A 14,673-nucleotide genomic window follows, 5' to 3' on the forward strand; every position below is an offset into this window, starting at 1 on the left:
AAGTACATCCTCTTGTACGTAGAGACGCCAAAACTGCACTCAATAGCCCAGGCGTGGTGTCACTAAATAAACAGGACATCCTTACCTGCCCACTTGAACCATCTTGTAATATATTATTTGCCTACTTAATTGCTTGCTGCACCTGCCTATTTTCACTGACTGGTACACATCCATATTTCCCAATATACCGCAATTTACTTAATACTCTTCCTTTCTGTTTTTCACACCAAAGTGTATACTTTGTGTATACATTTAGCCACATTGTGCCGTGTTTTGCCCACTTGTTTAACTTGAAGCCTCTGCATCCTCTTCACAAACCCTACCAAGCTTTCTGATGTCAGCAAACTTAAAAACGTTGTACTTGGCTCCCTTACCCTGGATATTTATGTATATTGCAAATAGCTGAAGGTCAAACACTGATCCTTGTGATAATCTATTAGTCACTGTCATCTATTTGAGAAAAGACCCATTTCCCCTCATTCTATTTCCTGTCTGTCTACCAATTTGGAATCCATGCCAATATATTGACCCATAGCATATGTTTTAACTTAGCCCACTAACTTCTTATGAGGGCCCTTATTAAGTCTTTTGAAAATCAAAATACACCACATCGCTGGTTCTCCCTCACCTATTCTTAGTTACATCCTCAAACTACAGTAGATTTGTTAAGCATGATTTGCCTTTTATAACCCAATCCTGGCTTGTCCAATCCTGTTAATTTTCTGTTATCATATCAGTTATAATGGGCTTTAGCACTTTCCCACACTGCTGATGTTGGGAATAACTGGTCTGTAATTCTGTTCTCTCTCCCTTCCAACCCTCCTAAGCCTCCAATCTGGATAAACTGTTCCAGTCTACAGAATTTTGAAAGACGACCATCAATGCGTCTAGTATTTCCAGGGCCGCTTTCTTTAGTGCTCTGGTATATAGATCATCAGACCCTGGTGATTTATCAACCTTTAATTTACCCAGCACCATTTTCTATCAAATTCTGATTTCCTTCAATTCTGCAAACTCAGGAGACCCTTGGTTCCTTAACATTCCCAAGAGACTACTTGTGGCCACTTTTGTGAAGTGAGAACCAAAGTACGCAAGTTCCGAGGAGTAGTCATACTGGATGTGAAATGTTAACTGTTTTTCTCCTGCATAGATACTGTAGCATTCTCCGCTCGATCCCCAGTATAATTTCCCTGATTTCCAACTCTAAGGAACCTAACTTGTCTTTATTAATCTTTTACTTTTCTACGCTCTCTACAATTTTATTCTCATACTCCACCTTCCCCACTTCAATCAACTTTTTTTGCTCTCAATCGCCAGGCTTGCTACTTTTTCTTGCAATTTTGTATGTCATCTCCTTGGATCTACTACTATCCCTAAATGCTTTTCTCAGCCATGACTGACCCACCTTTCCTCTTTTAGTTTTGCACCAGACAGGAATAATTGTTGTTTAAGGAAAATGTGTACGAATTACATGAACCATTGCCTATTCACCACCAAAGTTCTCTAATTTATCCTTGTCAATTCGCACCTCATACCCTCAAAGTTCTCTTTGTTTAGATTCAGGATCTTAATTTCGCATTCAGCTACATCACTCTCCATCTTAATGTAGAATTCCATCATATTACAGTCACTCTTCGTTAAAGGATTAGACACAAAGATGGCAAATTACTAATTTCTCATTGTATAGTACAGAGTCCAGAATAGCCTGTTCTGTGGTTGGCTCCTTAGTGTATTGGTCTTTAAAAAAAAAGCAGCACGTACACACTCCAGGAAATCCTCTCCCACAACACCATTGCTAGCTTTGTTTATCCAATCTAAACGTAAAATAAAATTTCCTATGATTGCAGTTGTGCCCTTTTTCCACGTAGCTCTGATTTCATTTCTAGTGCTTTTTCTTACAACTCCACTACTGTTTGGGGGCCTACAGACAACCCTCAACAATGGTTTCTGCCACTTGGTGTTTATAATCTCCACTCATACAAGTTTTGCATCAAGATTTTCCAAGTCAATACCCCGCTTCACCATTTAATTAACTCCTTCACTAATCAGACTATCTCACCTCCTTACCTTGTTATCCTTCCTAAATAACAATTACGTATTTAGTCTCATATGTAGACACCCTGCAGCCTTGTCTCTGTAAATGAAACTTTATTACAATCAATAATATCAATTTGTGCAGCTAACGTATTGACCTTATTGCAAATGTCCCATGCATTAAAGGCACAGCCTTTGTGTTCGTGGCAGATAGCACAGAAACAGGCCTTTCGGCACCATTCGTACATGCTGACCAGGTTTCCTAAACTGTTCTAGCCCCATTTGCCTGGGTTAGGTCAATATCCCTCTAAATCCTACCTGTCCATATATCTGTGCAAATATCTTTTAAATGTTGCACTTGTGCCTGCCTCTACCAATTCCTTTGGCAGCTCATTCTATATACATACCACCCTCTGTGTGAAAAAGTTGCTCCTCCATCTGAGCTTTATTTTGCACTACAGCCCCAACTGCTTCAACAGCCTTTCACTCTTGCTACTTACACTTCTGTCTTTTGTTTCTAACCTGGTTTCTCTTTCCTGTCTCCCTGCTCAGGTTCTCACACTCTGCCACTATGATTAAAAACAGTATTACCACTAGTATCTAAAAATTACATAATACTTTCTTTGCTTAAGCATGGAGAGATCTCCCTTAAATGATTTTAGATTTGATGAGCCATTAATACTGTACTGCTTATCCTTTCTTCTTCTTGAAGGAAATGTATTATTACATCAGCAACTCTCCAGTCACACAGCATAATTCTCACTGTAGGAAGGCTAGAATATATGCCCAGAGTCTACGATACCTCCTTTTAAGCAGCCCAGACTGACAGCCTTCAGACTGCAGTAACTTATCTCTATATTTTGTGCATACATCAAAGCTTAAATTTGTACTGCAAAATGTCTTCAAAGGAGCATTATCAAACCATATGACCATTAGACAAAGGAGTAGAAGTAGGCCATTCAGTTCATTAAGTCTGCTCTGCCATTCAATGACATCATGGCTGATCTGCTAATCCTGAATTCTACTTCCATGCCTTTTCCCTAAATCACTCGATTTCCTTACTGACTAAAAAAATCTAACACAGCCTTGAATATACTGAATGATCCACGCTCAAAGCCCTCTGTGGTAAAGAATTCCACAGATTCACCATCCTCAAAGAAGGAATTCCTCTTCACCTCGTCCCCTAAATGGACAACCCCTTATTCTGAGATTATATTCCTAGATTCTCCCACAAGGGGAAACAATCATTTTGCACCTACCCTGTCAAGTCTAAGAATCTTGTACATTTCAATAAGGATATTTCTCAGTGTTCTATATTACAAATTTACTCAACCCCTGTTCCACACCTGGTAATTAGCCCAGTGAATTGTGTCTGAAATGCCCCCAGCGCCTAGACATTTTTGTTTAAATCATGGGTCCAAAGCTTTCACAGTATTCCAGCTGTAGTCTGACTAGTGTCTTGCAAACTTTTAGAATACTCTCCCTACTTTTATACACGATTTCCTTTGAAACAAAGACCAACACTCCGTTTGTCTTCCCCATTACCTGCTGAATTTGGATGCTGGCTTTTTGAGATTCATGGACGAGGACTCCCAAATTCCTCTGTCCTGTAGTTTTCTGCAGTCTTTTTCCATTTATACAATACTTGAAGTGCAGATACTCATTTCCCCACATAATGTCCATCTGCAAAATTTTTGTCATTTAACCTGTCCATATTCCTTTCCAGATTTAGTGTCATCCTCACCACTGCCTTCCCATCTATTTTCCTATCATCCACAAACTTGGGTATAGTATATTCACTTTCCTTATCCAAGTCATTCAAATGTATATAGCAAATAATTATGAACCCAGCACTGATCCAAGTGGCATACCACTAGTTGCAGGTTGCCATCCTGAAAATGCCTTCTTTCCCTCAACATCGCAAATCTATCTTCTATCAGTTAGCCAATCCTAAACCTGGGCACTTCTTGAGTAGCCGAATTTGTGGTACCTTATCAAACACATTCTGGAAATCCAAATATATTACATCCACTTCCTCCCCTTTTTCTATCCTACTTGTTACCTCCTCAAAGAATTCTAATAAATTTGTCAGGCATAATTTTCCTTCACGAAGCCATGCTGACTCTGCTCGATCATATTATGCACTTCTACATGCTCTGCTATTACTTCCTTTATAACAGACTCCAAGATCGTCCTAGTAACAGTTATTAAGCTAACTGGCAACAAGGCAGAACACTGGCCAACGATGGATATATTGAAGAAAATAATCAAAAGTCTGGTTAAAGAGAAAGGTTTTGAGGAGGGATTTAAGGAAAGGAAAAAGAGGAAGAGGCAGGGGGATTTAGGGAGCAAGTTCCAAATTTAAGAGCTTTGCAGTGATATACATCTCATTTCATGTTGGTGAGGATGAAATTAAAGTCAATGTTTATTTAGTTTTGATTTAGTCTCATATTGAAACATTGCTACTAAACATCTGTAAATTCAGTGACTGCCTCTAAACCTAAACCCATGTGTAAATGTAACACACAATAAAACAGAATAAAAACAAAAGACTTCGCTTACTTTAAAAAATATGTATATTTTGTTTCAGTATCTCTGCTGGTCAGCCTTATATTCCAATAGTTTGATAAAATTCCTTCATAACATTATCAGCATACTAAGAGATAAATTTGAGGATTGGCAGTGTTTTAGAAGCCAGAAATGATCAAAGAAAAATGAGGAACATAAAAACAGAACATAAGACAGGAAACTGGAGTTGAGGATGATCAGACCAGCCATGATATAATTGAATGGTGGAGCAGACTTGATGGGGCAAATGGTCTGTGTCTGCTCATACATATTATGGAATTATGACCAATTCTAGACTGGAGATGCGTTCAGAAAAAGCCGAAACAATAGCAGACTTGAAGGCATTCCAAAGCCAAAAGTATCATGGACAAGCAGCTTATGATATTTTCAAACAGAATGTCAACACAAACTGAACCTAGTGCTACACTGTATTTTTGACTTTTATGTATTGCTGGTCTTAGTGTGCTGTGCAGTTCTTCATATGCAATGTTTAAATTAGTAATTTTACCTTAAAATTTTGTAGTTCTGAAAAAAATTAAGGCCCAAGGTGGATCAAATTCACCTGTATCCTTTAAAAAGCCAAAACATGATATTTTCTTGATGTAACCCCTTAATAACAGAGATAGAATAGCTCCTACAATTGCATTCAATGATATTAAAATATACTTGCTTGAATTACTGATCATTTCCACAGAAAAATTGAAGCGTTTTAGCTGACATCTTTCACACTTGTATCTGAGGCAAGTTTTTGAAAATATTTAATCTTATTAATAATGCACTTTTTCCAGACATGAACATGATTGAAGGTCAAAAATTGTTGTAGGTCATGGAATCATGCACACATAGTACAAAATGTCAAAATTACTACAATGCAAAGGTCTGAAGATCATAGCAGTTACAACCTGGAGCGACATGCAGCTCTGATAAAGAGTAATCTAGACTCGAAACATTAGCTTGCTCTCTTTCCATGGCTGCTGTCTGACCCGCCTTGATTTACAGCACTTTTTTTGTTTTCAGCGCAAATACTCTAAGGCCATTTCAACCGAGTGGAATTGTGAGAATTCAAGTGCATAAACATATTACTTTTCCTTTTGTTCACATTCTATTAATATCAGTTAAGGATCAAACATATCATGTCACTAACCTGACCTAAATATTCAGCTAGTGCATTTAATACAAGAAGTCCAAGCTAACCACAGACTATCTTCTTGCTGGATTATGCACAACTATTATTGCTTGGCACCCTGTGTTCCTAAATAAATGCTGTGGTAAACAGAAAACATTTTTCATAAGATAACACATAGTAGGAGTGGTTTATGTTCTCAATCTATAATTTTTCCATGAAAGTCTGTTGATTGCCTTAAACATAACTGTCCTAAAACAATCTTTTTGTTATTAGTTATAAACAAAACCCCTTACTATTCATCTCAAACCCACCGTTGCCATCACCAGAACCCTCAAAGTCCTGTGAGTGGGAGGGTCAAAGGTGGGTGGCAGGAATAGGGAGTGTTGGGGAGGAAGGTTTGGTGTAAGGAGACTAGAGGGAGGATCGGAGGGAGACAGGTGGCAATAGGGAGGGTCAGTATTAGAAATACAGGTCCTTTTAAGAGTCAACCAGAATAGCTCCAGAATTGATCAAGATCAGGTGATGCTCACTAGACTTTGTTTTGTAAAAGATGGGTTCTTTAAAGGGCTCTTATGGTGCAGTCATAGTGTCCCTACCTCTAAGCCAGGAAGATGGGTTCAAATCCTACTTGCTCCAGTGGTATTTCATATCATATCTAAACAGGTTGATTAAAAACATTTACTGGCTTTGAACTGGTTTGCCTTTATGAGGGTCCCCACCGCTGAGCCAGGGGGCATAGGCTCAAAGTCCCATCTCCTCCAAAGGTGTACTAACAACATTTCTGAACAGGCTGATTAGAAAATATGAAGAGCTGGGTTCAATGGAAAGAGTTGGTTTCGCTACAGGAAACGTGTCTAGAAGTGAAATGTCGAAACTGGTATTTGCACTAATCTACAATGAGACCTTTGAAATACAATAAATTTCAAAGTCTTTTGCTGTCTAACTCAACATATGGATATCAGCTTGTTAAATCTGATAGCACAGAATCAACCTTGGTCTCTTCAGGTGGGAAGATAATAGAAGCAGAAGGTAATTCCTGCCTCTGTCAGAAGCCACGTTCCTGGAGGATTTTCTAAGGTATAGCTTTGGCTTAGAACATAGAACATTACAGCGCAGTACAGGCCCTTCGGCCCTCGATGTTGTGCCAACCTGTGAAACCAATCTGAAGCCCATCTAACCTACACTATTCCATTATCATCCATATGCTTATCCACCGGCCATTTAAATGCCCTTAAAGTCGGCGAGTCTACTACTTTTGCAGGCAGGGCATTCCACGCCCTTACTACTCTCTGAGTAAAGAACCTACCTCTGACATCTGTCCTATATCTATCACCCCTCAATTTAAAGCTATGTCCCCTCCGGTTAGCCATCACCATCCGAGGAAAAAGGCTCCCACTGTCCACCCTATCTAATCCTCTGATCATCTTGTATGTCTCTATTAAGTCACCTCTTAACCTTCTTCTCTCTAACGAAAACAACCTCAAGTCCCTCAGCCTTTCCTCATAAGACCTTCCCTCCGTACCAGGCAACATCCTGGTAAATCTCCTCTGTACCCTTTCCAATGCTTCCACATCCTTCCTATAATGCGGTGACCAGAACTGTACGCAATACTCCAAGTGCGGCCGCACCAGAGTTTTGTACAGCTGCAACATGACCTCATGGCTCCGAAACTCAATCCCTCTACCAATAAAACCTAACACACCGTACCCCTTCTTAACAACGCTATCAACCTGGGTGGCAACTTTCAGTGATCTATGCACATGGACACCGAGATGTCTCTGCTCATCCACACTACCAAGAATCTTACCATTAGCCCAGTACTCTGTATTCCCGTTACTCCTTCCAAAGTGAATCACCTCACACTTTTCCACATTCAACTCCATTTGCCACCTCTGCAGCTTATCTATGTCACTCTGTAACCTGCAACATCCTTCCGCACTATCCACAACTCCACCGACTTTGGTGTCATCCGCAAATTTACTAATCCATCCTTCTACGCCCTCATCCAGGTCATTTATAAAAATGACAAAACAGATCCTTGAGGTACACCACTAGTACACCACCTAGGGCATTTTAGCACCAGGTCAGGTTCTTCCAACTCTGCATTGGGTATAGGGCGGCATATCATGCAGAGTAGCTCACCTCTTGCCCCTACAGCTTCTTGGAAAAAATTCATTTTCCTCTTTATCATTAATTTTAACCAGAAAGGGATAAAATTAGAAATAAAGTATTTTCAGAACTGGATATAACTGACCTGGATACTACTGACCTCGATACTGAGGGGTTATGGTTTATGGTCAATATTTACACAATGGAGATGTGTTGGAAGCCTATGAGGCGTGATCAATATTTCATAAATTTCAGAAGATGGACAACGCGACCATGGAGGAATAAACCATGGAGTTTCAGAGGTTATATACAAGACCAAATAAATTAAATCTAGAAAATCTAGTCTGCATTGGCATTTAAAGGATGAGACTGCACATACATTTCACACATGGATGTGTATTTGATTTTGGTTTCAGTGAGTGTTCAATTTTATGACTCTTTTTGAGCAAATAGGTGCTGCTCTATAAAAAAATGGAAACAACAGTGCCCAGCCTCCTTCGCAGGACATACTGGAAGTTCTGCAGTAATTTAGAAAATGGAACATTCTACGATTACCCACTCAAAGTCAAAGGGGCCTTGTTATAGGTGCCTGTATGAGGATGGAACTGTTGAAAGACATTTGACTGTCCTGCACTGAATAGATTTCTGAACCAAGGGGAAATGCAGAATTGGAATGACAACTGACAATGAATGAATCTCAGGATCCCACAGCAAATAATTAATAAGTGGTTTCAGTGTGACTCTAAATATCACTGTCAGAGATTGTCCAAAGACAAGAAGTAATGTATTTGAAGCAAATCATGGAATAGATGGCTCAGTGGGTGAATGTGATAAAGATGAACAGCAAAACAAATTGTGCTAGTGTCTAAAGAGTTAAGTTGGCCCATGATTGTCTTAGTTGCTTATTCGTCTAAGTGTGCTGTCTTAGTCTGTGGCTGTAATTCAATAGTGCGAGATGTTAATCGGCTGAACTGTTATTTTGAATCCCTGGACAAAGCAGGTGAAAATAGGGTCAAAAGAATACAAAGGCTCAATCTTTAAATTCTGAGAGGACAATTCACTGCCATCTTTAAAGAAAGTGGTTCTTCCTGTGAAATTGGAAGACTGCATCATTTTACAAGTTCTGATATCATCAGGAGTGACATACCATTATTATAGGGGAAAAAATGAAAAAAGCAAAAATGCATTTGGACACAATAAATGAAGAAGTGTTTATATTAGATAAAGTAATTTCATGGAATCGAGACATTATTATATTCTGTTGTAGAGAACAGCAGCTTATACCTAGAGATCTACAAAACATGGCTTCTATGTTGGTCAAAAACCACCTATCTATTCTAATTGTATTTTCCAGCACTTCCACAACCTTGACATCGCACATGCACATCCAAATATTTCTTAAATGTTATTAAGGTTTCTGCCTCTACCACGTGGAAGTGGTAGGTTGCCAACACCCTCCGTGTGAAAAAGATTTCCCTCACACCTCCTCTAAATCTTCGGCTCTTTACTTTAAATCTATGCCCCTGGTCATTGATCTCTCCATCAAGAGAAAGTTTCTTCCTGTCAATGCCAATCATAATTTTATACAGCTCCGTCATGTCACCTCTCAATCTCCTTTGCTTTAAGGAAAACAATACCAGTCTGTCCAACCTCTCTCCGTAACAAACTCTCCAGCGCAGGAAACTTCTGGGTAAATCTCCTCAGCACTGTCTTATTGCTGACACATCCCTCCTACAATGTGGATTCCTGAACTGCATACAGTACTCTAGCTGTGGCCTAACCAATGTTTTACACAATGCTGGCATAAAATCCCTGGCCTTAAAACTCAATGCCTCATCTTATAAGGGCAAATATACCTCTTCACAACTTTATCTACCGGTCCTGATACTTTAAGGGACCAGTGTACATGCACACCAAGATCCCTCTGACCTTCGGGGCTTTCTGGCATCCTACAGCTCATCATATTTTCCTTTGCCTAGTTTGTCCTGCTCAAGTGCATCATAACACATAAATCTGATTTGAACTGTTTGCCACTGATCAGCCCAACCAACCAGACCATCTACATCCTCACATAACCTAAGGCTATCCTTCTCACTATTTACTAGCCCACCAATTTTCATATCATCTGCAAACTTACTGATCAACCCACCTATATTCAAATCTAAATCAGTTGTAGAAACTATAAACAGTAAGGGCCCAACATTAACCCGTTATAAAAACAAAGTTGCTGGAAAAGCTCAGCAGGTCTGGCAGCATCTGTGGAGGAGAAAATAGAGTTAATATTTCGGGTCCGGTGACCATTCCTCAGAACCGGACCTGAAACGTTAACTCTGTTGTCTCCTCCACAGATGCTGCCAGACCTGCTGAGCTTTTCCAGCAATTTTGTTTTTGTTCCTGATTTACAGCATCCGTAGTTCTTTTGGTTTTTATTAACCAGTTATAACCCACTGGACATAGACTTCCATTCAGAAAAACATCCATCAACACATTTCCCTTGTTCCCTGCCACTCAACCAATTGTGGATCCAATTTGCCAAATTTCCTTGGATCTCTTGGGTTTTTAAACTTTGCTACTAGTGTCTCATGTGGGACCTTATCAAAAGCCTTGCTGAAGTCCAAGCTGACCACATCATAAGCACTGCCCTCATCTACACACCTGGTCACCTCTTTGACAACTTCAAATCAAGTTGGTCAGACACAACCTCCCCTTAACAAAACCAACCTGACTGTTTTGATTAATCCCTGCCTCTCCAAGTGCAGGTTAATTGTGTACGTCGGAATCGCTTCCAATAGTTTCCCCACCAAAGGTTAGACTGATTGCCCTATAGTTTCCTGGGTTATGCCTTGCTCCTTCATGAATGATGGAACATTAACTGTTCTCCAGTACCTCTCCTGGGCATTTTCATATTCCGTTATGTTGGCCCTGATTTATCAGTTAATCCCTTCTTGTAGAAAATATACTTTTTTTTTTTACAAGTATGAACCAATCAACCCATGACTTTCCTGCGATGTCAGTGTTTTGATTTGTTTCCTCCAATCAGTGATCCCTGAATCTGTAGTTGTTAAACTAGGATTCCCTTCTTTCAGTTTAGTTCAACCTGAAGAAAATAGCCCTACAAACTATGAGCACTGAGAAAGGACCTTACAAACTATGAATAAAACAACAACGCAAAAGCTTTCCCTGTGCACTAAATTTCTAGTGTCACACTATTACTCAGGTTGTCCCTTCTCTCAACTGGTTGTGCAAAACATACTTATTGCACGCTTTAAAAAAGTTCCTTTCTTAAATAGAGCTGGGGTGAGCTGAAATGACTTGAACTTCTTGACAACAAGTTAAACAAGAAAAATTACTGACCTCTGCAGATACAAGTCTTGCTGATGACAGGAGGATTATATAGAAATTGCATAAATCATTCACCCAGACCTCCTCACAAAAATTAAAGTTAGTTAATGGATGTCAAAGTCATGGATAAAGAACACGAATCCCTTGTAGAAAAGATCACATATTTTAAACATTACAAGATACCACCACAAATGGTTGCAAGTGTACCTTTAATCTTGGAAATTATAGCAACCGACATCAGAATGATATGCCTACCAAGTTTAACTTATCCATGGTGATAAACAATAATGACAGAAGGACTATAGTCAGCAAAGTCATGGAAAGGTGGGTCGGCACAGGTTTTGGGTTACCAACAAAATTCCTAATTGAAAATGGAGCTGCATTTGTAAATTAGGAATTTCAGGGTGCACGAGAATTTAAACATTATACAAAAGTATATTGTTGCACAAAATCTGTTCAGCAATGTGCAAAAGAAATTAGGTTCCAAAATAGACAAGGCGAGCCAACAGATCTCTGCAGTCCTGCCACATCCAGCCATGAATGGTGGCAGACAATTGAACAACTCACTGAAGGATTAGGCTCCACAGACATCTCCATTCTCAATGGCGAGCCCAGCATACCAGGCTGAAATATTTGCAACCAACCTTCAGCCAAATCCTCCAGATGTCCCCAGCATTAGAGATGCCAATCTTCAGACAATTCAATTTACTGCATGCGATATCAAGAAATAGCTGAAACACTGAATACTGCAAAATCTGAGCCCCGATAACATTCTAGCAATAATACTGAAGACCTCTACTCAAGAACTTGCTGATTCCCTAGCCAAACTGCTCCAGTACAGCTACAACACTGCCCTTTACCCAATAATGTAGAAATTTGCCCAGATATGTGCTCTGCACAAAAAGCAGGATAAATCTAAACTGGCCAGTTACCAACCCATCAGTCTACTCTTGATTATCATTAAAGTGATGGAAGTAATCATTTACAGAATTACGAAACATCACTTATTTAGCAATAACCTGCTCAGTGACACTTAGTTTGTGCTGCGCAAGGACCACTCAGTTCCTTACCTTATTGAAGTCTTGGTTCAAACATGGACAAGAGTTGAATTCCAGAATTGAGGCAAGAGTGAGTGCCTTTGATATCAAGGCCACATTTGATGAAATGTGACAACAAGAGTTCCAGCAAAACAACAGTCAATGAGAATCTCTCCACTGACATGAGTAAGACCAAGTAATTTTAAGACTTAGCAGCTCAGGTTTGTCGAGTGGAATGTGTGATCTGTCATATGTGGGAAATCAGGAACTCTACTAGTATCCTAGATGACCATTAGAAAGGTTCCCAGCTGCTGAAAAGGGAGGGTTAACGGCAGTGAAGTCACAAATTATGTTTTGTTTTAAGTACAATTGAGCTTGTTCAGTAACCAGAAATGAAATGCCCTATAAGAACGTGCTTTAAACGTGAGGTACCTGTGTATTTGAAGTGAAGTGAATGACTACAGAGAATGGGTGGTGGAGGCTGGAAAATCATTTAAAAAGGGTAGAATTCCATAATCAAAAAAAAAAATCAGAATTCAACAATAAATCAGAATTTTTTAAAATTTTGATTTGCTTCAGAATTATGATTGTTCACAATATTCCCTTGAACAGATGAGCAGTGTTATACAATCAAAAAACCAGTGTTCTCTTTAATTGTCCAGATAATATTAATATTGTTGTAAAATATTTTCTACTCCATTTGCAGCATAAAACAAATTGCTCTGCAACAACTTACCAAAGGTATTTAGTTAGCACCTTCCAACTCTGCAATTGCTACCATCAAGAAAGCAAGTGCAGCAGACACACAGGAACACCACCATCTGCAAATTTTCCTCCAAGTCACACACCATCATGTCATGGAACTGCATCTGCCAACCACATAATTACACTTAATGTATGTTACAGCACTAACCTGGAGTCCTGCTTCCTGGAACTTTCATGTATAGTTGGACTGTGTTCATTCCAAGAATGGTGTGCCCTACATGGCTCAACAGGTTCCCTGCTGATACCACACGCACAAAGGCAGGCAATTTTGTTAGTTCATGGAGCTGCGATTTCCACCTGAAGCAACAAGCAGCAAAAGATTTATGCAACATTCAAGAACAAACCTATCATAGAATCACTGAATGCCTACAGTGTGGAAACAGGCCCTTTGGCCCAACAAGTCCACAGTGACCCTCAGAGCATCCCACCCAGACCCATCTCTCTTTTACCTACCTAATCTACACATTTCTGAACAATACAGGCAATTTAGCATGGCCAATCCACCTAGCCTGCACATCTTTGGACTGTGGGAGGAAACTGGAGCACCCGGAGGAAATCCATGCAGACACAGGGAGAATGTGCAAACTCCACACTGACAGTCACCCAAGGGTGGAATTGAACCCGGGTCCCTGGCACTGGGAGGCAAGTGCCAGCCACTGAGCCACCCTAATGTTGGTTTCAAAATCATCTGTGCAGTTTAAAATATTCTGGTTGCTCAAAAATGTATTAATATTCTAGTTCTTCACCATCACTTTCTCAACAGCATTTGACAAATTTTCTATATTCATATTACCTTAAATGGATATGAAATTATTGCATGGCTATCAACAGACTCCTGTGTACCTCACTGGGCATTTTCATGTTGAAGCTGTGGCAGCAAGATGTATGGTGAGTTATATGGTGACATAATAACTACATTTAGTTAAATTCACACAATCTACACCCCAAGAGCTACCCGCAGTATCACCGGGAACTGTAATGGTCTGAGACCCAATCTGAGGATCACCACTGGATTCTTAGAATCAGGCAAGAAGAATAGGAGTGAAGTGGTTGGGGGCAAGGGGTGGGCTGTTTGGAGGGTTGTATTTAACAGTGAGGCCATTGTTACTACAGTTCTAATTGAGATTCAATTACTTAGAACTGATCAAATATTGTCATACAGCCTTCACGTTCTGCGTTATTCAGCGTAATTGTTTATGAAGTACATTTTCCTCATCCTCTGGCTCAGTAGTAAAGGGCACCTTTTATGGCTCCAGTAATTTCAAAACAAGGTCTCTTCATTAGCTAGTTACTGAAATTAGCACATCACTTACAATAATGCTTTCATATTGATATGATACACATTTTTAAAGTACTTTGCAGTAAATTTTATATAACTCCTGTTGCTTTCAATCAAACTCTCTATATTCGCTTAAGCAGAAAATTTTGATTCAACCAATAATCTCCCCCATTTGCTTAACATACCATGGTCCCAACAGCCAAATGTCCTGCCAAAGCACATGGAGACCTGGCCTCTGCTCTCACGCCTTCATCTACTTATCCAAAATGACTTGGGCTCCACTGCCTACCTCTAATCCCCAGGCCTGCTGACCCTTAGACTCACTGAACTCGATGGAGCATTGGTTCCAGAAGCAGCAGTGGTGTCCCTTTCCCAACCTACAGCCCGAAGAAGGGCATTTATTTTCTCGCACC

The 14,673-nt window shown here is 39.8% G+C and overlaps 1 protein-coding gene across 4 annotated transcripts in view; it reads right to left on the reverse strand.

Annotated features, from left to right (window-relative positions):
* The window catches only part of kdm6a (lysine (K)-specific demethylase 6A), a 224,219-nt gene that overhangs the window by 20,626 nt on the left and 188,920 nt on the right, over nucleotides 1-14,673 (reverse strand). For all 4 annotated transcript variants that reach the window (XR_007263189.1, XM_048602716.1, XM_048602715.1 and 1 more), the window contains one exon: nucleotides 13,130-13,278. Coding sequence is in view for 3 of the 4 variants with exons in the window: in XM_048602716.1 (XP_048458673.1) it covers nucleotides 13,130-13,278 (149 nt within the window). In the remaining variant the exon portion in view is untranslated. The remainder of the gene's footprint in view (nucleotides 1-13,129; nucleotides 13,279-14,673) is intronic.

Source organism: Rhincodon typus, chromosome 11, assembly GCF_021869965.1.
Source record: "Rhincodon typus isolate 14 chromosome 11, sRhiTyp1.1, whole genome shotgun sequence".
In the NCBI taxonomy this organism is placed as follows: Eukaryota; Metazoa; Chordata; class Chondrichthyes; order Orectolobiformes; family Rhincodontidae; genus Rhincodon; species Rhincodon typus.